This window comes from Syngnathus typhle, linkage group LG16, assembly GCF_033458585.1.
Source record: "Syngnathus typhle isolate RoL2023-S1 ecotype Sweden linkage group LG16, RoL_Styp_1.0, whole genome shotgun sequence".
Classification (NCBI taxonomy): domain Eukaryota; kingdom Metazoa; phylum Chordata; class Actinopteri; order Syngnathiformes; family Syngnathidae; genus Syngnathus; species Syngnathus typhle.
In genome coordinates, this window is record NC_083753.1 from 2,537,824 (window position 1) to 2,563,183 (window position 25,360).

At 46.5% G+C, this 25,360-nt stretch overlaps 1 protein-coding gene across 2 annotated transcripts; it reads right to left on the reverse strand.

Annotated features, from left to right (window-relative positions):
• Positions 1 to 77: 77 nt before the first annotated feature.
• atrn (attractin) lies at positions 78 to 25,330 on the reverse strand. 2 transcript variants are annotated; one of them, XM_061300530.1, is made up of 29 exons: positions 24,832 to 25,330; positions 24,041 to 24,124; positions 22,228 to 22,341; positions 22,043 to 22,171; positions 21,195 to 21,391; positions 20,947 to 21,118; positions 20,785 to 20,875; positions 20,436 to 20,685; positions 20,087 to 20,270; positions 19,852 to 20,006; positions 19,497 to 19,581; positions 18,198 to 18,418; positions 17,934 to 18,055; positions 17,721 to 17,859; positions 17,418 to 17,599; positions 16,485 to 16,704; positions 15,162 to 15,347; positions 14,792 to 15,037; positions 14,377 to 14,514; positions 14,191 to 14,284; positions 13,684 to 13,736; positions 12,702 to 12,796; positions 12,550 to 12,628; positions 12,325 to 12,479; positions 10,252 to 10,313; positions 7,570 to 7,648; positions 5,983 to 6,090; positions 3,104 to 3,218; positions 78 to 3,022 (listed from the first exon to the last, which is right to left on the reverse strand). In XM_061300530.1, exons 1-29 carry the CDS (start codon positions 25,224 to 25,226, stop codon positions 2,898 to 2,900), a joined length of 4,275 nt encoding a protein of 1,424 aa, XP_061156514.1. In that variant the 5' UTR covers positions 25,227 to 25,330; the 3' UTR covers positions 78 to 2,897. The 2 variants fall into 2 exon arrangements, with proteins under 2 accessions (XP_061156514.1, XP_061156513.1); XM_061300529.1 differs by having other exon boundaries at positions 12,325 to 12,482; positions 24,832 to 25,329.
• Between the last annotated feature and the right edge of the window lie 30 nt (positions 25,331 to 25,360).

Here is a 25,360-nt window from a genome sequence, read left to right on the forward strand (position 1 = left end):
ATTTATCGTTCTCCCTCGTTCTCTCCCTTTCCCTAATAATTCCGCGTCAACTTGTTTCATAAAAAAATGACATAGCATTTCTTTCTTTCATCTTTAATTTCCACACATATAATCATTCCAAAACATTCTCCTCCTTATGTACAATCAGTAAATTACAAGCTCTCTAGTTCACTTTTACAACATTAGCATAGCAGCGTAACTTAACTTGCCGTCTTTATATACAAAGGATGCTAATTAATAAACGCTAGTCATGACATTATTCTTTTTTTAAAGGCGCATAAATTACTCTTGGTGTTTAAAAGCATTCAACAACAGATCATTCACAATACTTTCCCATTATGTACAAAAGACTTATTGGCAATCATTATACATATGAACAAACTCGTAATGCCGCAACCAAATGGAGGAGACGTTCAGCTGCTTCAACCAATGTGTTAGCGTTTAAATACGTGTTTCTATTTTAGAATATAGAGCGCAGAGAACACAGCCAGTGTTTTTCACTAAAAATCTCAAAATTATCACAAGTTGTTAAATATTGTATATATGTACAAGGACATTTGCCCACCCCCCCACCAACAACAAAAAAAAAGTTTTTTTTGTCTCTTCCTTGGAAACATCTTGGAATTATGCTCCTTCTACGTTGCTTTTTCTTGTCATCATAGATGACAAATGACAAAAATGAAATGTCTGTGCCTATACAGAAGCTTCCAAGATGGGACGTTAGCATTTTAGTTCACAGCTAATCGCTAACTTCTACAGTATGTCTGCATTTCCTCGCACAACGTTGAGCTTTGAAAATTGAACCACTACGCATTATTATATGAAAAGCTGCAGGTAAATTCATAAAAAAAAAAACAGATGTAAATGTAAAAAATGGCTTATGATGCAAGCGACGCAAAATTTATTTTGATATTTTATTAGAAAAAAATGAGGCTTGGCTAATTTAAAATAATTCAGTCGAGCACAGACTACAAAATTCACTTGTGCATAAAATCAGCCATTCCTATTATTCTTGCGTAAAGGGACAAATATCGTGCATCAAATTTTGCAACAAGTACAAAACAGTGAAACAAAGATTTGAAGAAACCAGGGTTCAATTTTGTCGTTGATATTTTTGCACTGCAGTATTGATGATTTTTTAACTGGAATTGCGCTTATCAAGGACAATGTCAAGGACGATAACACTTGGATTAAAAATGTTTTTTTTTTAAACTTTCAAGCATTCCCAGTGGTTGGGAAAAAATCCAGATGGGAAACCCAGCTAAAACAAGACAAATACGTCCGGATAATTAAAAAACTTAAGTGTTCTGACCTTTGCCACAAAATTTGTAATCCAACGTTTTGCTCAAGGGCAAGATCTGTTATTTTTAGTGTTATGAATTTGTTTGTTTTATTGACTTGTTTTCTCTCAGGGTGAAAAGTGAATAGCGTCATGTTTGGAGTCATGTTTTTTTTGTTCCAAGCCTGCACCCGATGTTTGTGCGTGCCATGATAAGGATGTTGGTGGATAAAGAGGAAGAAAAAAATTATCTTGGGAACACGCTAATAAATTAGATAATTGAGTATTAAAAAGAAAATTGCATTTAACAATGGAAAAAAAAAATGCCAAGCTCAAGATTTGGCTGGCGAGCGAAACTGGGGACCTGACATTACCTATAATCTTGTTTTACATGTGAGCAGGGAAGAAAAAAAAAAGTTTTAAATGTGAAAACCTATTTGAAAAAAAATACTCAGCTTACATGGAAAAATGTGCTGTGTTTTTTAACTATTAAAATAAACAACAAGCAAGTTAAACAGTCACAAACAATTTCAGCATTTCGACAGGTTAACACAATTATCCCCAATTCCGCTTCCTAATTTTCCGTGCGAAACTCACATTTCTTTGACAGGCAGCTTTCAAGCGCAACCTAGTGTGTCAAACTGGAAATGACAACCGAGCAACGGTTCAGCTTTCCAATGTGTAATCGCCGTTACAGCAGAGCAGTTTTACGCAACCACATTTCCCCAAATGGACACTCCCCAATTTACGGGGTCCTCCAGACATTTTGTGAGCTAGTTCCGGCCATATAAAAACGGTGGCAAAAAATGAAAAGTGCAAACAAAACAAAAGATTTGTCAACATCCCATTGGAAGTCTTTACGAGTGTTTTTTCTCGATTAGAAAAAATGTTGTTCAAAAGCTAACGAGCAAAGCTGGTATTGAAGCTGAGTCGCGTTGAGATGCTTTTGCCCACAAAATATCTGCAATTGCAACAAAATTGGCCAAATTTCTATATTTTCTTCCTTTAAACCAACAATGAGGAAGTGGAATTTGCCTGAAGTACCAAAGAATAATTATATAAAAAAAACAACGCTCAACATTAACTGGTGAGTTGCTAACGAGTTAATTCAGCTTATTTCCACACACACACTATTTATTTCCTAAGCCAACAAACAATGTGTAAAATTTGCATGGGAGAAGAACTGGAATCACATGAGATGCTAAAATGTGAGTTGTTGTTTCTCCACCCCGAATAGAATCAAGCAACGCTAATATTGCTACATTCCCCAAAAAATGCCGAACCGCGCTGGAGCAATCGCAACGGTTACCTCTGATCCGGTGGTCCGTCTGTCGCAAAGCGTCCGTCCTCCAGATGTCTACAGCTAGGAACCAAATGGACTCTGAGGAAGCTTGCGAGGAGGTCCCGGGATTCCTCGGGGATACTCCGTTGAGTCTTTTTGCCAAGTCCACCGTCACAAAACGAGAAGAGGAAAGCGAGTGGTCTTGGACGGGATGAGATGAACATCTGTTCTAGCAACATGAAAGTGGGGACAAAAGGTTTGGAATCCCATGTCCCAGCATGCACCTCTTCCAGGTGAGAAGTCTATGAAGAAGGGAGGAGGCGGGACCATGCGAGGTCAGATGCAGGTGGAAGGCTGAGCACTGGGCTGCTGCTTACGGCTTCTCAGGCCACCCGACTTCTCCTTGAAGCCCAAACACATCTGCTGCGAAACGTCTACCAGTGCGCTCGCCACCGCCAGACCTGAGCAAGAGGAAAACCGGATGAATTTCAAAAGCAACATTTGCGAGGCATTAATGGGTGTCATCCTCTCGCATGTGTTACCCGATTGTCCCGGTGGCGGAATTCCTCCGCTGCCTCGTGGTAGACGAACAAAGATGGAGAGGACGGCCGCTTTGTTTCCGAAACACGGCTCCAACGCGATCGGCTTCGGGACGCACTGGAGACCAACGTAAGAAGGTTAATGGGAGGAAAAGGTTTGTGTTACACACTCGCAGGTTCCCATCATTCACTGATTTTTATTTTTTTCCAATGTTCAATCGCAGAAAACGCTTGTTAGAGGATTAGGATTTGTCAACCCACAGGACAACCTTCACATATCGTGCAATGCGATTATTGGAGCAGAATTCTGCTTATCTTGGATGCGGGATTCATTATTTGCCATATTTGAGCTTGGCCTAACGTGATTCGAGTTGTTCCATCAGCGGCAAACACCCACCCACAAAGTAGCAGGTGCCGTAATGTTATTCGCGTTTGACCTATTTCACTCTTTCCCATATTCCGTCTGTGTTGATGTTTACTTTCACCAGCAGCAGTGAAAAGTGTGCGTGCGTGTGAGTGTTATAAATGTGTTTGGTTTGTTTTATTAGTCTTGCCTGAAGGCAGCAATAAAGAAAGGACCAACTTGTTGCCTGTGAATTATTCAACGATTGCCAATCATATATTATGTGGTTTGATTCTATTTTACCACTGGGATTTCTTTCCATTTTATTATTTGATGCGGGTTTTTGTTGTTGTTGGGAAGGGGGGAGGGGTCTACTATAATGTTTACTCTTCCAGTGCATGCCTAAAGGTGTGCTTCTGCATCCAACTCATCCAGGTATGCAGTGTGTGCGTGCGTGTGTGTGTTGCTCTTCAGGTTGTTTGGAAGTGACCTCAGCCCAACAATGTGATTTATTGTTCAAATGCAACACTGTCAGCATGGATGATGTGAGTGTATTTGCAGCCAGTCAGCCAGCGCTTGCGGCCATAATCTCATTTGTCTGCACTTGAACTCGTTTAGCCTCTGTCAGCTATCAGACACACGCACACCCTTCCTCCTTCTCACGCACTCATTTATTCTTTCTTCACCCACTCTTTCTTTCTCACTTTAACTCACGTCAACTTGCTCACTCATTGAATGTTCACTTGCTCCCCGTCACTCACTCATTCATTCACTCACTGGCAAGCAGTCAGTTGTGTTTCCCTCTGCACGAAGGCTCAGTGAAGTTTCTCCCAACAAATTTATTTACATCTTTCTTTTGGAGCGCCCGAGTGGGTCGGCCGCCTTTGCTGCCACAAGCACGCAAGACGCAGGAAGCAGACTTATTATCTGTCGGGCGCAGGCCGAGCGACGCGTCCTACTTCAATTAAGCTCCAGTTATTAGGCTCCCCCCGCATGCACACGGGCCGCTGCACCGCTTTCATCGCTACCCGCTTAAAAATGAGCATCGGGAATGGCGACGAGGTGTCGAGCGATGATGACTTCCCGTTGCTACAGTTTGTCAACACGCATAAATGAGGAAAAAAAAATGGTTTAACCAGAAGCAACTACAATCGTTGATTGAAATCTGTTTGTGCCGTTGGCTAACCAAAAGAAGAGCGCAAGGATAAGGCCGGGAGGACACGATGATTCATCAAATATTGTTCAAATCGCTTAGGTCAGTGGAATTTAATTGAATTAATGTTGATATAAACAGCTCAATTAAATGCCAATTTTGGCTGTTTTGACGCCTTAACAAAGAGATCAAAATGTTTCCTGATTGATATCTGGAGTTAATATACGCAAGCAAAATGTTCACTTGACAATTTTTAAGACACAAGGTGTCGCTTAAAACATTGCAAAGGGCAACACCCTGCCAAACTCGCTAAAATGCTGTCATGGAGCACAAACTTGAGTGGCTTGAATGCTAAGTGCTAATGGTAATTTATCTCAAGAACAGAGTTCAAGTGTAACCGTTAAATTGAGACCACTGACACATTCTTTTCAATCCCGTGTCGTCGTGTCAGTTGTGTCACCTCAAGAAGCTTCCGCCGCCACTTTGGACGGCCATTTAAGGCCACCAACAACTTGTAATGAATGCGAGCGGGCTTTGCATGGCGTCGCCTTTCAAACGCCAGCGCAGCAGTGGCCTGATAAACGAGCGGCAAAACAAGGCCGACGAGGCTCCGAGAAGCTCAATCTGAGCCGCCGTGCAGATAGGCCGGACGCACAGACGCCGTGTGCCCCGGCGGAGGCACGGGCGGGCGGACAGGACCATCTAAATTGGATCTTGGCTGGCGCGAGAGCGGGAGAAAGACGAGGAAAGCGCGGGCGGAGAGAGAAGAAAAGCCAACGCGCAGATGGAGCGGCGGCGGAGGAGTGGGCTGATAGCGGCAGCGAGCTGCTGTTTTGACTCAGAGCTTGTAGAATACACACACATGCAAGAAAGCAGATAAGGCCCACACAGAGGAGCAGATGTCACTTGATAAGATCAGCAAAGGGTCACTAAATTTGAGGGAAACACCAAACACGTGTGACACCAGGCTTGGTGACCACAGTACAAACCAAACAGAATCATTCAAATGCTTGTTTCAAGCCAAAATGGCAACTATGGCTATGGAGTTTTTTTAATATATATTTTTTTACGCTCATGGCAAACATTTCCCGGTTTAACATTGACACCTGGGGCAACTCACTTTTGCATCTCTGTTCAGCAATTTTTACCACTCTCCAACAAACATCTGCTACGGGGCATTTTTAGTGAAGCGGCACGCAGCAGTAACAGACAACATCGCTGACATCCGAGACTTGTTTGTTTGGATGAACTTACAGTGACATCTTCAGGCTCATAAACAGCAAGAAGAAAAGGACGAAATAAACACTAAGAACAGAAATAACCCACCGTCCCAAAAAACGGCCCTCTGCACGTGGTTCACAATGCCACCTGGAGAAATGAGCCCACCTTGACATTTCCTCCAATCAGGTCTGGCGGCTCCTCATCCATCTCCAAGGCCACGTTGATGGTGGCGAAAGGCCGGCTGGCCATCTGCTGCATCTCCCTCAGCAGTTGCTATGGCGACAGAGCAGACAGTCTATGGTTAGCCAAGGCCGCTAATCGTTAATATAAACAGTTCGGTAATGTCATCTTATTTTAGCCACAGTATATCATTTTGGGCCCTGTTAAATTACCCTGGAACTCAACTGAGAAAAGAGCTCTTGCTGTCAAGTTTGATGTATTTGTGCAGGTACACTGGTTCCTGGAATCCAAACATCCTGAACAAAACAAGAACCTTAGTTCTCCTGGTCCAGCACCCAATAATCTTTCAATGTTCCAAGTTCTAGGATGCTCAGGGACAGGTCCTGGAAATATCAGGTGTGAATTAGACATGCAGTCCCAAAGGTTCCTGAACTTCCTGAGCCTGTGACCTTATCTGAATTTCAAAACTGAATTTAGACAACAGCTTCTGTGCTCCAAAAGTTCCTGTCTCAGAGGTAAAGCCAGATAAAAATCTTTATCTGGTGCTGACAAATCCCGCTCTTGGATGAGCGCAGATTTCTCCAGATCTGCACTGAAATGTACCTTTGCGTAAGGGTGTTATTTTTTTGTGGTCTTTAATTGAATCTCAGCTGCCTGCCAGTCAAAAACTGATAAGACTTTCTCGCATGTCGACCCTAGCAGTTAGCTTATCTACTAGCGTTGATGTGTAGGTTGGGAATGGGGGGGGGACGCTCATCCTGCCTGAAGGACCAGGGATTGGGGAAGAGCTTCGTTGTGGGTGAACGATGGCTGATGATAAGTCTAATGAAGTAGCAGGCCGGCGAGCGGTCAACACGTGTTTAACTCGATCTCACGTATGAGAAAAAAAAAACACGACTGGGAACTAAGTTCCAGGAAAAAAACTACAGCGATACAGTACAAGGGTTCACCCTGGGGATTCCAAGATGCATGAGCCTCTGGAGCATGTCCGAATGTTAATGATATGCTACATCAACTAAGTGAACGAGATCAGCAGGATTAAGATGCATCATGGGAGCCGTGAGAGACAAAAAGAAATGCGTTCACACGCGTCTCGCTAACGTCAATCATGCTAACAGACACTCGTCAAAATGAATGAAAAGGAATGGGAAAAAAAATTGGAATAAGCTAAAGAGTTGAAAGCTGCGTGTTGTGACGGCAAGCTCTTGGGGGCTTCTGTTGCTTGCTACACTACAGTTTTTTTTAAAATAATCAAAGCCACATGAAGAGCTTCAGGAAAAAGGGTAGCCATTGGTTGGTGGGCCAAAGTGACGGAAACATTTCCGTGGACAAAAAGCCAGAATTCAATTGTAGTTTTTGCGCAGGTCATCCTGAATGAGTCCTCGACAGGCGAGGGGGCGGCAGCGAGAGGCGACCGCTGAGAGGCTCTCCACGCCACGCGGCGCGCAAACAAATCGAGTTCACCACACGCTGCATGCTACTGGATGACCCCCCCCCAAGCAAGCGGTCACCTGGCCGGCTTTGCTTTTGCCACGCGGCACTCTGACGCTAAATAGATGGCGTGGGACAAACCTCTCGTCTCCGCGACGCCCAGCAGCTCTGCTTGATCTTCCAAACCACGGCGGCCACCAGCAGCAGAGACAGGAAGCAGCTGCGCACACACGAGAAGTCACGTCACTGACAGAAATCCAGCCAGTGTGCACGAACCAATGCTGCAGGTGGCGCTGTTGAGCACAACCCGAGCCCCTTTCTAAAGCATGGGAACAGTTTACACCAATTAATCAGCCAAAACTAATACTGGTTATATCTAAATTGCACGAGTTGAATGTGTAATATGTTGGCTAAAAAAATAATAATTGCAACAACACGTTTGACAGGCAATAATACGTCGACATTGACGATGATGTCACTTGTCGAACAGACTCTAGGGCGACACCGACAAACCTGTCAAACATGAAGCACTTGAAGAAAAAAAAACACCTAAATACATTTTTAAATAAATAATAAAAACGAACAACGTTTTGCACTTTTACACCAAATCCCCCAGAGGTGGTGTGACAGGTGATGACGCATCATGTCACCTTCTGTGTCAGCAACACACACACGCACGCACACCCAATATGTGCCATGTCCAATCCCCAAAAGATGTTGAAGCATTTCCATTTTGATGAGAGCACCTTTCAACTATATTGCACAAATAAATTCCCTCAGTTATGACACATCAGAAGTGCGAGCGTGCGTGCGAGCAAACGCATCACAAGCTTCGGCATCTCTTTGCGATTCCAAACTCATTGGGCGAGCGTCACGCCTTGATTCCCTGTCACCAGTTCCCGCCGTGCCATTCTCGCAAGTATTTTCTACAACAGGTTTCTTTTGGATGCATTTACAGGAAGAATAAAAACTTCTACTTATGACATTAATTCATTACACTACAGATTAAATTATTTGTGGAGGTAAAAAAAAACATGTTGACGAAAATAAAAATGAGATTCTTGACATGGCCTTTGATGTGAAGCGATATGTATCTGTGTGTCTTGAGCTCGAGGGGATTTCAAGTGAGCTTGCTCCCCAGCAGAATGGGCAGAGCGAGAAGAAAGTACAGCACTGCCGAGAAGCCTGTCGGGATGGGCCGACAGCTGCAGAACAGCCACGGGGCAAACGGTAACGGAGCAAGTACAGCGAGATACCGAAAATCGTCCGACTAAGATACTATGCTGGGTGGGCAGGGTCAGCACGACCTTCTCTGCTGCTCTGTGCTGACCTACATTTCCAAGCTACATTCTAGTATTTAACGGCGTTGTATTATTTATTAACAGCCCCCCACCCCGAAGACCCAAGTACCAAATGCAATCCCCCGCCGACCCCCACCCGCCTGTCGCAAAGTGTTTGAACAGTGCATCTTCAAGTTGCTATTTGCTGCTGTTTTCCGAAGATTGCTTCTCCTCTAAGCGCCCTCTCGCGTCGCTAATTAGTCTAGCGCCGGCCGGCGTGACACCTGACAAGAAGGGAGGGGCTTTGTCCGCCCGCCCGCCAACTGCTATCAGAGTTATATTAAAAAAACTTTTTCTTGAAGACAAACTACTTTAGAGGGCAAAGAAGTGAGAAGAAAAAATGTCTTCTGGAATGGAATAATTTGTTTTTAAATACTTGTCATCTTTCAGAAATTTGTCACTTTGGTGCCATGAATAGCAAATAGGCAGTGAGGTTCACAAATACGTGTAGATTTGGTTTGTTGGAGACCAGCTGACAGTTTGTGACGTCATGTGCAGTTCGGATTCATTCAAAGCTGAGCTTGAACATTCGCGTCATTAAAGACATGTTCAGAATCATGTTCTCAGACGTGTGTGTGTTTAATTTAGTGCAATGCGTTAAGGGTTGTGTGTGCACGCGTGTTAGAGGAGCACCAGGCTAACCCACTGGGACGGCGTCGTGCTAAAAATACTGAGTCTCCCAACCGCACCTTTTTCTTTTTTTTCCTTTATCTCGCTCTCTTTTTTTTTTAATGGCAGCCGCAGTGCGCCACGACAAGTTTCACTCTCAAGGGAAGAAGAAATGAGAATTTTCTGGAACATCAGGCCTCACCGCAGGATGGAGTTTGAAGGAATCAACTCAGCAGGTGCAGCAAAGACAAAAACTCACACTTCACCTGACTGCTAATTACGACTCTCCAAGCACAACAACACCGACGCCGGCTGCAAAGCGCATTTTCAAACCGCGACGTGATACCTTCACATGGCCTTTCAAGCTTACTTTGTGAAGCCTTTGCCCGTCTTGAAACCAGACTGTGCTACCCAAATTTTATGGGACAGCCACATTGCAAAGCATCATATCGTCATTTTAAAACCCTAACTAAAAGCCGGGCCCTGGGAAGACGAATCGGAAAGCCGATGCAGAAAGTTACACCTGTCTTGACAGTGAATTTTGGATCTCATTCACTTGTGTCCAGTGAGTGAATGTCCAGGGACATGGCTTTTCCTGGCGGAGGCACATAAAGGTGTGTGTGCGTGTGTGTGTGCGCGTGCGTGTCGAGCTAGCTACTGCACATGCACGCAATCAAGCACGCAGTGGACACACCTCCACACTCAATCTCTTGTAGTCATTTTTAAAATCAATAACACATTAGAGCACTTCCTGAAGAGATGCCACGCAGATCACTGAGCCTTCAACACATACGTGCCTGCCCGCCCGCACATTCACACACTCCAACTCTCAACATACCCCCTCCCCACTTGTATCGTGTGCTTGTGCGCTAACCTGAAGAAGGTGACAAAGAACTGAACAAGGTCCATGAAGTTGCTGTGCTGCGAGAAGGCGATCTGCGGAGGAAAGGGAAGATGACATCAGCACGTCTGGAGACCAAATTGTGTCGGGATGACGAGGAAAACCATGCAGTCATTTGGAAACTTTTTCCACGGTGAATGTAAGCTATGAGTCGAACAGCTGACTGCTGACATCAGGTTTGAGTGACCTGCATAATTGCACTTGTGGTGGTCAGACGAAAAGTCACTCCTGATACAGGTAGTTGTATGAACTAGCTCCTTAATCAACGTTGCAGTTAGTGTGCCACTAATCTCCAGCCCCCTCTCCCTCCCAAAAAAGAAAACCCTGCTCCAACAATGACACCGCAGCGACCCATTCTGGCAGCCTTGTGCCCCTGCGCCCCCGCTAAATCGTCCGTACCGGTGCTTTTTATTCATCAGCATCGGTGGGATTAGCATAACGTGTGGGATTAACCCATGAATATTTCATCTTTCATAAAGGTTTTTAGGGATGCATTTATGTGGAGTTCAGAGTGCGCCGTATAAAAGGAACAGGGGCTGCAGTTGGACGCCGTTCAATAGCTTGATGACGAGTCCCAGTGTTGACAGTCTCGGATTTTAGAAAACAAATTTCCTCTCCAAAAAAAGGACATTATTTGGACCGAAAAGGCAGAAAAATGGCGAGGAAAGTCACAAAATCGTGCAGAGAAACTGAATTAGATAAAGTTACGGCCACAAGGGAAAACCCGCGATTGAGTGAGGCTGCAATTACGAACCGTGAAGTAGCAAGGAAACACTGCACTGTTATTTTGCTGGATGATAACTTTGTTAGATTGGTAAGGGAGAAAAAATAAGAGGGATTTGCCGACCATAAACACTAAGCGGGAGGGGCGTTGCTGGACCAACACATCAACAATCATTTTGATAAAGGGTCCCAAATGAGTTTATTACTTTTCAACTAAACATAACTCAGATATTTGACCAGCTATCGGTGAGCTAGACTGTGACGCTAATGTAGCATACCTGTCGTCATGGAATTTACGCTGACGGAGGCCGTTAGTCAACGAGTCGCAGTCAACGAGTCGCAAACCGCTCGCTGCTGTTCTTGCATTCCCGATTTGATCCAAAACATCCAAATTCAATAAGCTCCAATCCAAATTCAATAAGCTTTAAATCTCTGCTGGAAAAGCTAACCTGTCCGAACCTGCTAAAAGCCCGCCGTGTTTGGACTGAACCATGGGTGCCTGACTGACTTTGTCGTTGGCAAACTTTAAGGGCGGAGGGCGGATTTGCTGGGAATGTCAACGGGCCGAGCGCCGCTAGCCGCCGGCGAACACGCAAAGCGCTTCCGCCGAGGCATGAAGACGCACATTCAAGCCGGACCGACCGCACGGTGCACCAGCGCGGACAAGAATCCTATTCATGCGCTTCAGGTGGACCTTCCGACCCAAAACAAACAGGCCCGCCAGCAAAAAAAGGAACCAAGGTCGTTTGGACGCTCGCAGGAGACAACATTCCAAGAGCTGTCCGAATTCTAGATTCGTTTTTCTGGCATTTTCTGGCAAAAAATAATAATCTGGTGGCTGTGCAGTGTTGCAGGTAAAGAGCCATCTTTGTCCAGTTGGCTGCTAAACAGCTCCTTCATTTTAGATCAACATTGTAGTTTTGGGGGTGGGGGGGGGATTGGAGGTCATTTTGTTTAAATTTCAGTGTCAATTTCTTTATTTCTGTTCTAGTTTAATTTCCTTATTTTACCGTCAGATAATTTTCCTTTGTTTCATTTATGACATTTTTATCTTTTTGTAATTGTATCTTTTTATTTGTCTCATTTGGCCAAGATCAATATTAAAACACTGAGATCTGATAAGGATTATTGTACTTGAAACCATTGTTTTCATCTTCGTTATTGTTGCTAGAGGTAATTATTTAAGGGAAAACAGAATTCTGATATTTTGTTGCGGAGGTCGCTCACACCAAAGAAGTCGGAGCGTGAGCTTCACGGTTACCGTGAAGCTGTGATGCTAATGCTAGAAACAAGTTTTGGGGACTAACGCTGCGACGTCCTCACATGTATCTTGATGGGCCAGGTGAAGTTGCTGACGTAGACAAAGAAGGTAATGTTGGGGCTGTTGCGAAAGTCAAAGTTCTCGTTGGAGAACCTGTCCTTGAAGTCTTTGATGTTGCTGCGCGACACGATGGGGATCTCCTCGCCACTCTGCGTACCTGCTGGATGACAACAACAAACGCAGGTCAGCCATTGCCCAACTTGTCAACAGATTCTCCAAGGGCTCACCTGTGAAGCTGGTCGCCCAGGTGATGTTCAAGTTGAAGTTCTTGGACGCGTTGATAAACATGTCTAAATCTCGGTTGGGCTAAAGGGAGAAGAGATGAGATTTTTATCATGAAACACTAAGTGGCGCAAACGAAGGCCTAAGCCAGACTCACCTCCTCCGGTGTGGCCACAAAGTTGATGGCGGTGTAGTAGCGGTCGTCCTCCTGAGACAGGCTGAAGGTGAACTGGTAGTCGATGAGCAGGGTGTCTGTAAGCAGTCGGTTTTAAAAAAGAATTTTGAGTCCGTGCAAGTGTCAACTGTCGTTACTCTAATTGCAAAGATGAGGATCCTGAAGCTTTAAATGCTGAAGATTTGAACATTGACGAGGGTTGAATTATTCTTTTGTTTCAGTGACCGCGGGAAACTTAGCTTCAAATTAATGAGCATGTCAAAGTTGAAATGTTTGCTTCTTTTTTCGTTTGCCTGGCTGTCAGACCTTGCATTATGTTGTGATTTTTCTTTTCTACATTTGTCATTTACTTTTTAAAAAAAGTCTTTTCACTCTTTCATGTGCATAATTTTGGTGTTTTTGTTTTTTGCAGGGCTTGCAGTGAGAGTTTATTTTAATGGAAAATAGGCTGGGTGACCACCACCCGCCTGTCACTACTGTCGATTGTTCTCTACGTCGACCCTTGGGCTTAATGAGATGCTTGATGCTAACCTGCTGCTGCTGCTGCTATAAAAAGAAAATGACTAGCCGGGAAGAAAACCCAGCTAAAAAAGTTTAATTGATTGACTTTCAGTCGAACTTTGAATGCAGACAAGCGCCATCTGCTTCTTGTCGCATCTGCCTGACATCAAACCCAACGAGACGCTTCGATTCAAGTGGAGTCTAAGTATGTGTTAGCATCGACCTTCGTGCTCCCCAGATAGCGACGTATGAATTTGCTCTTCCCCTAAAAGTCACAACACACCATAGCCGTAAATCAGGGGTGTCCAAACTACGGACCGCAGTTTTTATTGGACCGCAGCAAATTCTGAAAACATTTCACTCTAAATATCAAACTATGCGTAGGTCAATTATTTGTATTAAGTGAAACTGGATCATTTGCCGGCACAAGTGCTTAGGATTGAGCGCTCTGGCGGGTACTTACAATAACATGTGCCTTTCAAAGGGTTGCCTTGGTAGCGGTTTTCCAGCTCGCACCTGGAACACAACATAAAAACCGATGAACAATCATGAGGTTATGAAAGCTTACTTCATTCTGCTCCACTGAACCAAAACGCTGAAGATGGCCGTTAACTGCATGTGTGTGCGTGTAAAAGTAATCACAATTCATCCACAGGCGTTAATGAACAGATGCATAATGTCCAGCATACTGCGCGTGAACGTGGTCTTCTCGGCGTGTGGTCGAGAAAAATCATGCTGGGCCTTGAAATGGTGTGCCGCCGTCCATTTGATGGCACTTATTAAATGACAACGCTGTGCCACAACTGGCGTGCGAGTGGGCGCGATGACAATACGCAGGACAGAAGGACTCACGAGGGCAGCGCTTCTCATTTATTGCCGTGGTGGATGTGCAATTGTACTTTACTTGAGAACAGCAATATGGTGGCAAGTCAAAGGATAGTGAAGCTATTTGTGTTCTGGTTCTACTTACAGGTGACAGCGGTCTCCTTTGATGCCCTTGGTGGTACAGAAACATTTGCCGTTGTTGGGGTTACACATGCTGGCGTGGCCGTTACACTTGCACGCTGTGCCAAAAGGGACATTGGAGTTAATATCAACTCAAGCTGACAGTGCTGTTGCTAAGATGTTGTTTTCAAAGCAATTGCAAAAGACTGACGCTGGCAGCCTCCGCCGTTGGTGGGGTCTCCGTAGAAGCCCGAGATGCAGCTCTCGCAGTGGCGGCCGGTGGTCAGGTCTTCGCACTTCTCGCACACGCTCTCGTTGACGCAGCGGCTGTGCCCGTTGCACTGACATGCTGACAGCAAAAGGGACAATTATTGCCAGGATGCAAAAGCATCTTGGTACTGCAGAATTATGTTGGAGTCAGTCAGGCAATAGCCCTGTCTAAAGTAAAAGCATTTCTTGTGACATATTAGTGTCAAGCTTCATTGAGCCTTTGCCACCATCTTACTGGTTGAACAAATCTACTCTAAAATTCAATAAAACTAAATTGGATACGCATTTTTTGTGCTACTTGTTAAATTGAATTACAAGTGGGGATTTTTGACTAGAAGTCCAGCAGCCGGTCCTACCTGGGCAGTGTATAAAGGACCAGTTATAGAGAGCCTCGCTGGGGCACATGCTGGCGTTGAGGGCGGGCGGCGGGTTGGCAGGCAGGCCCGGCAGAGTGGAGGGCGCTGGCACGGAGGTCTGGAAGGGTCCCCGGTACGAGCCCTCCATGCACTGGCCCTTGCCCGTGTTGCTGGCATCTGTGCACCAGCCGCAGCTGGGCTGCTCCAGACATTGGCCACACGTGCGGTGCCCGGAACAGTTCTCCGCTGCCGGCAAATAAGAGAATTCACAATCCAAGACGCTCCTTCATACTGGTGACTTATTCATGTGCCGTTGCTATGCTCGATTTACATTGTTAAACTAGATTATTTACGGTTTGGCGAGTCTTACGCGGACACGTGCTCATGGTGTACCACTCCATGCACTGGCCGAAGGGGAAGGAGGCCACGTAGGCGTTGGAGTCCACGCACTGCTTCATGTTGCTGCACCACATGCACTCCGAGCTACCGCTTGTGCACTCGCTGCAGGTGGCGCGCGTGGCGCACGGCGTCCGGCACTGCTTGGCGCTGTGGTTGGCTGTGGGAAAGCGACACGGAGCCGTTGACTCACATGAACACTCACCACACTAACTTAACACTTGATCGTACTAAATAATGTTGCAAAGTGGTCCAGTGTTTCCTGATACATTTGCGATGAAAAATACCGAGGGTCCAGTTTTAAACAGAACAGTGTGTATAAATAATGAATAAATGGTCTGCAGGGGCCTTAAAGCAAAGAAGAGAACACGCAGTGTCATGTGGAATCATTTTAGCCAGCATGTGAGTGACCCATTTGAAAGGCGTCCATTCCAATCAAAGGAGGGAATGATTGCAACCCTCCTGACCACTTGCGTTTGATGAGGCAATTAGTCAACATTGTTGTTGGCAGAGTAGAGCACTCGGCCCCCAGCTAGCCAGTTGCACTGAGTCATTAGCAATTAAATAAAGTCAACGTTGTAAATGGATTGTTTACAAATCGAAAAAAATGAAACGCAGTCAAGTATAAATAATATTTATACACTAGCTAACACACACACAGGCCTTGTCGGCTATTATTCTACTGCTTTTAGTGTTGTTTTAATTTCTGTAGTGGTATCATTGCAGTATTTTGCAAAGTTATATTATCCAGGTATTGTGGACGGAATTTTGATGACAACACAATCCACAAGGGACAATTACCGGCTACTGAAAACAAGCGTTTGACATTTATGCTGTTAAGGGAAGCATTTCCACCGTGTTGTTTAGCTTGGTTCAAAACAATTTAGTAATGGTGAATCCTGTCGCATCGTGTGCTTGTATGCAGAATGACCCAAGCTATGAAACTTTTACTGTTTGGTGGATATTCGGTTTTGGGTTCGCCACTGACGCCGTCAAAATTCATAATACGCTAGCCTGCAAGCATTGTCGTGCGTGCCGCGAAGATTGGGTACCAATCGGTCAGCGGCGGTCCTGCCTAATTTTGCACCCTGGGCGAACCATTCATTTTTTTTTTTTTCTTGAGAGTGCTCGTGCGGCCCACGTGGATTGCGTCCTGGGTGGTCGCTCATATTGCCCACAGCAAAAACCGGCACTGCAATCGGTACAACTTGGGGCTGATTTGATAAATCATCATTTCAAATGCTAGTTTCCAGGAACTAAGCCGCTAACGTAGCATGGCAAGGTTCGGTGGACTTACCCAGGCGCTCGCAGAGGCTTCCGTTGACGGGGTTGATGCAGGTCTGTGCCTTCAGTCCACTGGAGGCGGGCTCCGCCAGGTAGCCACAGAACCCGGCGTCACTTGGCTCACCGGGCAGCCACTGCAGCGACGTGTTGGTGAAAGGTGACATGTCCTCCCAGCACCAGTACGACACGTTGATCTTGCGCAGGCCCACCCAGGGAGTCACCATCGCCTTGTACTGCAGCGCAGGGATACAAATGCCTTTTGTAAGTTCAAGTTTCAAGACTCTCTTCCAGAATATCCCAAAAATATATTCACGTTGGTTTGGTCCAGTAACAAACCACCACCACCACCACCACCACCACCACCACCACCAACAAAAGGACATGAGAGGAAACTTCGCCACGCCATCAATTTCACAGACTGGGCCAGGTGCAGAGATAAAAGCTGGCTATCGGCCAATCATGCCGTCAACAAATCAATTTCCATGGACCCAAGCTTGGCGCGCGCAAAGAATAGAGCTCCATCTCTCTCAAACACCGCTCCAATTGCACTTTCTCCAGCACGGTGATCTCGGTGCAATTCTGGGATTGATTGATCGTGTCTGAAGGGGGGCTCGTGACATCAATAGCCTTGATCCTGCAAGCCCAGTCTACAATCTACAGACAGCTCCAAGACTGACATTTAGACTATTTGACTTCAGAACGGCTTGCTGAAAATTCAAATTATGACAGACGTTTCAAAGGTTTAAAAATGGTAATCCATAGACTATAAACAGTGCAACGAGGTTTCAGTTTTTTAAAAAATACATCTATGTAAGAGTTGTGTAATAAAGACAGCAGAAACCCCGTCTTGAAGTTTTTCAGACTTTTCAAGAGTGACTGATCATGTCTGGCTAAACGCAGTGTCAATCGGCCCATTCTCACTGCCCTCGTTGCATCAATGCCTTACCACCACACTCATGATCTGCAGCTCCTTGAGGACAAAGTCGACCTTCTTCTGCGTAGTAAGGGAGGCCAACACGGCGTTGTGGGTGCGACATGCCAGCTTGGCGTTGTCGTAGGAGTCCTTGGCCGTCAGGAACTTCAGGCAGGAGTTGCCCACCAGGTGCCAGCTCTCGCCGCACACGTTCTCTGCAAGGCGACGATTAAACTTTCTCGTCACAACTTTTGCACCGTGCGTTAGCGACAATTAGCATCGTTAGCTTTGTTAGCATTACTTGGTGCTAGACTTTAGCCACGTCAACACAGTTACCTGGCAGCGAGATGCACTCCTGGTTGCGTGGTTCCCACTGGCAGTTTTGGTCCACGGCACAGCTTTTGCAGCTGGTCTTCTTGTTGCAGACATAGGATGGGTTGTCTTTAGGGCAGCTGTCAAAGTCCACCACAGGGCCCTCAAGAAAAGAGCAAAGTGGCATAACTTCAGCATCACAGCGCTGGCGTCGGCGTGGAGCGTTGCGGTTATTACTGAGACGGCGGTGCAGTTGCTTCCCAGGGAGACGCACTGCACAGAGCACCATTGGCACCCGTTGGTGTTGGCCGTGCAGCTGAAACAGTCCGTGTACTGGTCGCAGCGCTCGTTGTCGGCATCTGGGAGCCAAGTGCATCAACGCATTCGTATTCATTTGAGTAGTGCAGAGTTTAAAAATATGTTACGCAATCACGTGGTAAATTTCGAAGACAAAGTGATATTGGGAAGGGTAACAAACACAGGCTCAGTGGCGCCACCTACAGGATCTGCTGTTGCAGGATGCGGGCGTCTGCTGCTGCTCGGGGTTTGCGCTGCCCTGCCAGGGCAGACAGGAAGCCTGGCTGCTGTTCCACAAGCAGTGCAGGCCCACGGCGGCCCGAGCGCACGAGGCGGCGCTGGAGAAGGCCGAGCAGCGCGGAGACGTGTACGCTAAAACGTCGCTCAGAAGGAGACTGTTGAAGCCGCCCAGCACGTACATCACCCTGCAAGCATGATGCATCAAAATCAATTCAAATAATTCAATTCTAAGTACATTTAGGATTGATTTTTAACGTTTAAATTTTATGAGTGAAATGACAAAAAATTATATAACCATGTCCATTTTCTTAATAATGAATTCAGATCTAAATGCACGGCTGGTCGACTGAGTCCACGCCATCTGGCAAATTTTGTGTGCGACTCACAGCTGCGAGGGCGCAAAGTGACGAGAAGAAAACGACCTTGGGGTCGTCACGTCCAGCTGAGTGCTAATTAGCCTAGCCACAATCTTGAGAAAATGTGCAGTCGACTGTCCTCAAAAGGTCACACGCAAGACAAATTGATGCCCTTAAAACATGACATGACTCACATTACAAGTGAAAAATCAAGACCCTGTCACAAAATTTCAACTCTGTGTGCCAAGTTTAAAGACATCTGAAATCCTAACGGGTATGCTTGATGATTAATTTTCAAGATACTGTGATGAAGTTTGATGGCAATGAGCCAAAGTTTCACAGGTGATGGTTTCAAATTTCCAAGATGGCATGATTGACTTCTCAAGCCTGAATGAATTTTCACCGCTGCCTTTTAGGTAATTTAGCCAGAAGGCTGCGGCACAGATGTCGCCGCAGCCCAGCGTCAAGTCCTCTGGTGTGAAATATTGATGTTCATGGAGGAACCGCCACGTTTGCATGGCATGTTCATAGCGTCCTGTACTTTTACTGTCTGTATGCACACTGGCTCTTATTTGTTGTGTTATCTGTTTATTTATTATTACTCTTATTATTTATTGTTTGTGCCTTCTTGTTTTTTATATTGCGTCGTTTACTTGTATGTCTATCGTGTAATATGTCTTGTCACCGTGGGATAGAGAAAACGTAATTTCGATCTCTGTGTGTCTCGGCATGTGAAGACGTTGACAATAAAGCAGACTTTGACTTTGATGTGTCGCAAAATGCCACACGTGCATTATTCACACACACTTTCGACCTCATTTATACTTACACACGTTGAAAAAAAAAAAAAAACCAGCAAGAACACATACATGACATGAATATTCTATTATATGTCATAAAGATTTACCCATCACTGGCGACCGCCGTATGACCGAAGCGGTTTAGGTCATGGAAAAGATCAGGCCGGGGCAGTGGGGTCCATTCGTCGCATGCTGGAAAGAAGAAAAATGTTCATACGTTTTCTTTTATGGCTAATTGTCGGCCGCTAAATTCAAGCAGGTATCGCTGCACCATCAACTGTACAAAGGTAAACAGTGACACCTGATGTAGAATGGCAGAACTGCAAGGAGGTCTATGACGTCATTGGTGCAAATGCAGCAATCTGATTGGCTAGCAGTCAGTTGACAGTGATGACCCACAATGAATATTTTAGGAAATCTGCTCGTTGTTCCATTGCACAGACAAAAAATGACTATACCAACCCAGGCTGTAGGCCATAAAGTCAGACGAGAAGCACTTGGCGCCATGACTCATGGAGGTGTCGTTGTGCGTGTTTCCACCAAACACCAACATGGTCCCGCTCACAATCACGGCCGTGTGGAGATAGCGGAAGGAGCCGCTGTCCTTCAGGATGGTCCTGCCGCAAAAGCAGCCATCGTCACATCACAGCACGGCACGGCACAGCACAGCTTGGACACCTCGCCGCCGTCCACTCACCACTTCTTGGTGTCCACGTCCAGCCGGTAGAGGTCTCCGGCCAGGCCACACTTACTAGCGCTGAAGGCCTTGTAACCTCCGTGCGTGTAGATGGCTCGGGTGGCGTCGTCAAACACGCTGCTGTGGCCATAGCCGCCCTGGATCAGGGCCCCGTCAGTGGGCACCAAGCTCCACTGGTTGCGCTCTGCAACCAACCAAAGACACTATGATGAAGTTTCAGAACTGTATGGCAGTGTTGCAAGGAACTATCCTGCATTTCAAGACGCCATGTCAAGACCGCAACTGACAGCGGTTGAAATTTTAAGACCGCGTGAACGGGTTCCAAAACGGTCCAGCTCGTTTAACTTACGAATGTTGTACTCCTGAACCAGGCTCATGTATCCGTAAAGAGGACAGTGTCCAAAGAGCACCAGCATGACGGGACTGTCGCCCTCCTGCAGGGGGGGCACGACGTGGGCCGAGTGTCCCACCACGGCGTACTGCTCCTTGATGCGCGGGCTCAGGAGAGCCCAGGTCTGGTTCTGGACATGGAACACCCACAGCTGGCTGGACACGTTCCCCGTGGAGTCCATCTTACCACCATACATGTACACTTTGCCCTGTGGACCAGAAAACATTTCACTTTTTTTTTTCTTGCCATCAATAATCTTGAGAACATCAAATAGAAAAACAAGTCATCTTTGATAACTTGGGCTTACCTCGTACAGCGCCACCGAGTGTCCGTATCGAGGCGGGACGATGTTAACGGACGGGTCAAGCGTCAGCCACGATTTGCTGCTTAAATTAAAGCTAGGAGAACAAGAAAATCACTTCTTATCACCACCACGCTGACCATTTTGAAGTGGAGGATCGCGACTCACGCTTTGACCATGTGATAGGCGGAGGCATTGAAGACGTATCCCCCGATAACCCACATGACGTCCCGCTCCACCACCGCCTTGTGCGAGGCCCTGGCCAGGCCTGGCTCGGAGGGGAAGGCTTCCCGGCTCCAGAAACCCGAGTCCGCTGGGACAGACACTGAGCAGTCGGGACCTGGAGGCCAAAAGAAAACCGAGGGCTCGGATTTGGATCACGGGGGCGGGCTGGTGCACACGAGCCGAGGGCTTACCTTGCCACCCGCGCAAGCAGTCACACATCTTGTCCCGGCACCGTCCTCGCTCGGGGAACCCACAGTCTTCACGGCAGTAGGGCATGTCGCAAGCGTCGCCTTTCCAGCCGTGTCGGCAGCGGCAGCGCGGCGCCCCCGTGGCATTGGCCAGGCGGCACTCGCCTCGACCCGAACAGTCGTTGGGACACGAGTTCACCCTGCGAGGGAGGACGCAATTGCACGTTGCTGGAAAGCAAACTCTGAATAAAATATCACAGGGCGTCTGATGAATTATTGACGGTCACATCTGCTCTTGTGGAAAAATCTTGGGGCTGCTTTTGAAAGAGTGCAACACACTAAAAAAAAGAAAAGGCCACAGGGGGAATCGTGAACATTTATTTGCTCACAACAAAACTCAACTTTTGCCCTCCAGCATGAAAACAAATCTCGTTCGCTCGGGTCAATAATTAACTGTGCGTGTGCACTTCATACACAACCTTTACAAATATTTTAAGGAACCCTCCCACGCAGCCATTTTTTATTCGTGACTTTGTGTCCGGGGAATCTTCCACCATCAGCCTATTTCCTTACTTTGTCTATTTTTTTTTTTTAAACATTTCAACGTTCTATAAAACTATTACGCAACCACATTCATGTAATGACCATGTTAACATCGCCAGGCCAGAGGTTAACGGGCTCAGGAGTAGAAAAGATTTTAAGTCACCATGGTAACCTTCAGTCAGAGAAATATTCAACCGAAGCACACGACTAGGCTCCAAAATGCCTTCGATCATCACCATTTGATCATAGAGTAGGAATGGCATTTGTGTCAAAATGGAGCGCACCGCCCAGCGTCCATAGTTTCTCACCTGTATGAGATGTTGAAACCGGTCAGGTTGTAGGCGGCGTCGCTAAAGAAGTGCAGCAAGGCGAAGCCAGACTGTGAGGCCACCTCAGGAACCGTTTCGTTGCTGGAAGTCTCGGGAATGATCAGACCGCTAAAACAAATAAAGTCGGTTAGCGGAAAAACTTTCGTCGACAGCGGTTGCCATACCTAAAGGCGGCAAGCAGGGGGGCGTAGATGGAGTCTCCGTCATAGATATAAAGGTGGTCCCAGCTGCACTCGGTGGCAAAATGCTCAAAGCGTAAGCGAAGAATGGAATTTGGACTGAGAAAGAAAGGAAGGATCACTGTTAGCATCCCATTAGTAGTTTGGAGGAATGTGCTAGCTTACCATTAGCTCCCTGGCAGCGTATGTTTGTCAGTTTCCCTGACGAGTATGCTAGCTTCCTGTTCATTCATCCTCAGCAAACAACTTGAGATCACTGTTAGCTTCCACCTAGCTTCCTGGCTGGCTATGTTAGGTTCCTGTCAGTTTACTCAAAGAATATATTAGCTTTCCATAACTTTAACATTGGTAGCTTCACTTTAGCTCCATGGGGAAACATGGTTAACCTTCTGTTAGCTCCCCAGAAAGGTATGGTAGCTTCCTGTTAGCTAACTGACTTGCTTATGTTAGTTTCCTTTTGCACCACTGATCTAGAATCTATTCCTCAAAGGCAGAAACCAACCATGATAAAACACAAGTGGATAAAAATAGAGGGAAAAAACAGAGTGAGAGAATTGAGTTCTCAAATTTGTGTTACTATCTTGTTTTTTTTTTAACCGCCATTTCCTCATCCCTCAATCAGTTCGCTTCTTGATTCAGCGAGTCGTGACTCAGGGTAAGTCGGCTTTCCCTTTCTCATGAAGCGGTTTGTTGGTAATCATTGAGCCCATTTCAGCTTCCAGATTTCTGCCATTTTGGATGCCACTATCAACACCAATCCACTCTTTAAACAACTTCGGACAACAAGACAATCTTATCGGGCATATAGCGTTTAAAACATCAAATCAGAAGTAAAATGGCTCCTGTACTTTTTCTTGTTTTTTTGACTTCATGTTCACCCCAAGAAATGGACATGGGCTCTGTGGAAGGGATTGCTAAAAAAAAGTATTTTTCCTTTAGCTTCCAGGACAATGACATTAGCTTTTGTACTCATTTTAAAAACCAAACTTGGACATTAAAATGTGTCCGCAGTGTAGTGTTGTCTTTGAAACGCACTGCAGGTTGATGATTAACTGATTTATAGTTTTGCATGCGGGCGGCTCGGTGGCGCAATGGTTAGCACGTTCACCTCACAGTTTGGAGGGTGCGGATTCGATTCCACATCCCCGCATGGAGTTTTTTATATTCTCCCCGTGCTTGCGTGGGTTTTCTACAGGCACTGCGGTTTCCTCCCACATCCCAAAAACATGCATGGTAGGCCGACTGAGCACTCCAAATTGCCCCTAGGTGAGAGTGTGGATGGTTGTTCGTCTCTTGTGTGCCCTGCGATTGGCTGGCAACCGATTCAGGGTGTCCCCCGCCGACTGCCCGATGACTGCTGGGATAAGCTCCAGCACATCCACGACCCCAGTGGGGACAAGCCATACAGAAAATGGATGGATAGATGTTTTGCATGTGCAGAATACTTCCACAACAACCTCAATCTACCTTTGTCAATTATTAGACCAGGGGTCTCAAACTCCAGTGCTCGGGGGCCGCATTCCTACATGTTTTCCTCGTTAAACACACCTGATTCAATTATCAGGCTCCTGCAGAACGTGAGGATGAACTGATCATTTGAATAAGGTGTGTTAAACAAGGGAAACTTGGAAAACATGTACGAATGCGGCCCCCGAGGACTGGAGTTTGAGACCCCTGTATTAGACTATCAAACTATCCATGTATCAAATCAGTGTTAACACTCAAGATTTTAGGTTGCCAGTTGAAAAGGGAAGGTACGGCGAAGCGAGACACCGATTGGCCTGCCTGCGGGACTCACCGTCCTTCAATGAGCCAAGTGCACTTGGTCTTGTATTTGTAGTTGCCAGGTCCGTCTGACAGGAAGCCAAAAGGAGCCGTCAACCTGGAAGCCAAAGACACAAGGCTTGTGGGAAGAAACATTTACCCAGTAAAGGTTTGAATCCATCGATTATCGATGCCATCAGGTAATGATGATGTTGTCATCTGCGCATATCATATCTGTTTCATGACGTCTCCACAGTTTGCTTCGTCTTCTAAGGAAGATGTCTTGTAAACAGGTTGCGCCTAAGTGATCTTGCAGTCATTTACAGTTTTTCTTTGAACGTTAGCGTCTTCTTTGTCATTGTCTTTCCTGGGTTCAACAGCTAGTATATTCTTCATATTTTATGTAATTTTCAAAGAAATAAACCCAAGGCTCCCGCTCCACCCAAAAATGGAACCACTTTCAGCATCCTGATTGGAAATGTATGCTTGCCCCCCCCCCAAAAAAATCATCAATGAATTCAGTCACACATTTTAAACAAAGTTGCATTTAAAAAACAAGCCAAATAATTGAGGGAAACTTTTTCAGGATTACAAGAATAGGGTCGTACTCTTCCACCGATAATTTTTTTAATTCAACGATGATTAGAATGCAGCGAATGTTACTTTTACGTGCTTAAGGTGATAAGAAAGCGCCGCCATGTTGCTCAGGTAAGACAAGCGGCGCGTAAATCCCTTCAATCGGTAGCGGTACACCTGAGCGTCTCGCGGGCGCGCGGTCTCGAATTCGCGTGCCCGCCGGTGCGAATCGCGTGCGGAACTCCCTACCTGAATCTTCCTCCGCAGTGCTGGCACTGGTCCCCGACCCAGCCGGGGGAGCACACGCAGCCGCCCGTCGCCGCGTTGCACTCGCCGTTCACACAAGGCTTGTCGCACTCCTTCTCCTTCGCCGCCGCCGAGCGTCCGGGAATCCCCGCGGCCGCCACGAGGACTACAAGGAGGCCAGCCGCCAAGCTCCGGTCTGCGGGGCCGGTCAGCGAGAAGGCCCATCGCCGAAGTCGCGTCGTCCCGAACATTTGTCTGTCTAAAAGATGGCTGCTCGAGCCCCCAGACGCTCCGCTAGCTTCGCGGTGGGCGCCGCTACCGCCGCCGTTCGATGCCCCCGTCGGGGTAGTGGAGCGGGAACGCGTCGGTCGTGGAGGTGACGAGGCGGGCTTTAACATTCCATTGCGGGCTTCATGTTACATGTTGTGACTGTTCGTGGTGGCCAGCTCGCCGCCGCACAGAGATGCATCTTGACGACCAGAAGTGACGTCACGGCGGCGGAAGTTCGAGAAGTGGAGGTGGGAGGGTGGAG

What these genes read in the sequence shown, in the direction of transcription:
- atrn (XM_061300529.1), bottom strand. Translation starts at nt 25,226, where the DNA reads ATGTTAAAGCCCGCCTCGTCACCTCCACGACCGACGCGTTCCCGCTCC. An exon ending in ATCCTGCAACAGCAGATCCT is followed by an intron (nt 18,056 to 18,197) that starts GTAGGTGGCGCC and finishes CTTGGCTCCCAG; the next exon opens with ATGCCGACAACGAGCGCTGC. An exon ending in TTCTTTGTCACCTTCTTCAG is followed by an intron (nt 7,649 to 10,251) that starts GTTAGCGCACAA and finishes GTGTGTGCGCAG; the next exon opens with CTGCTTCCTGTCTCTGCTGC.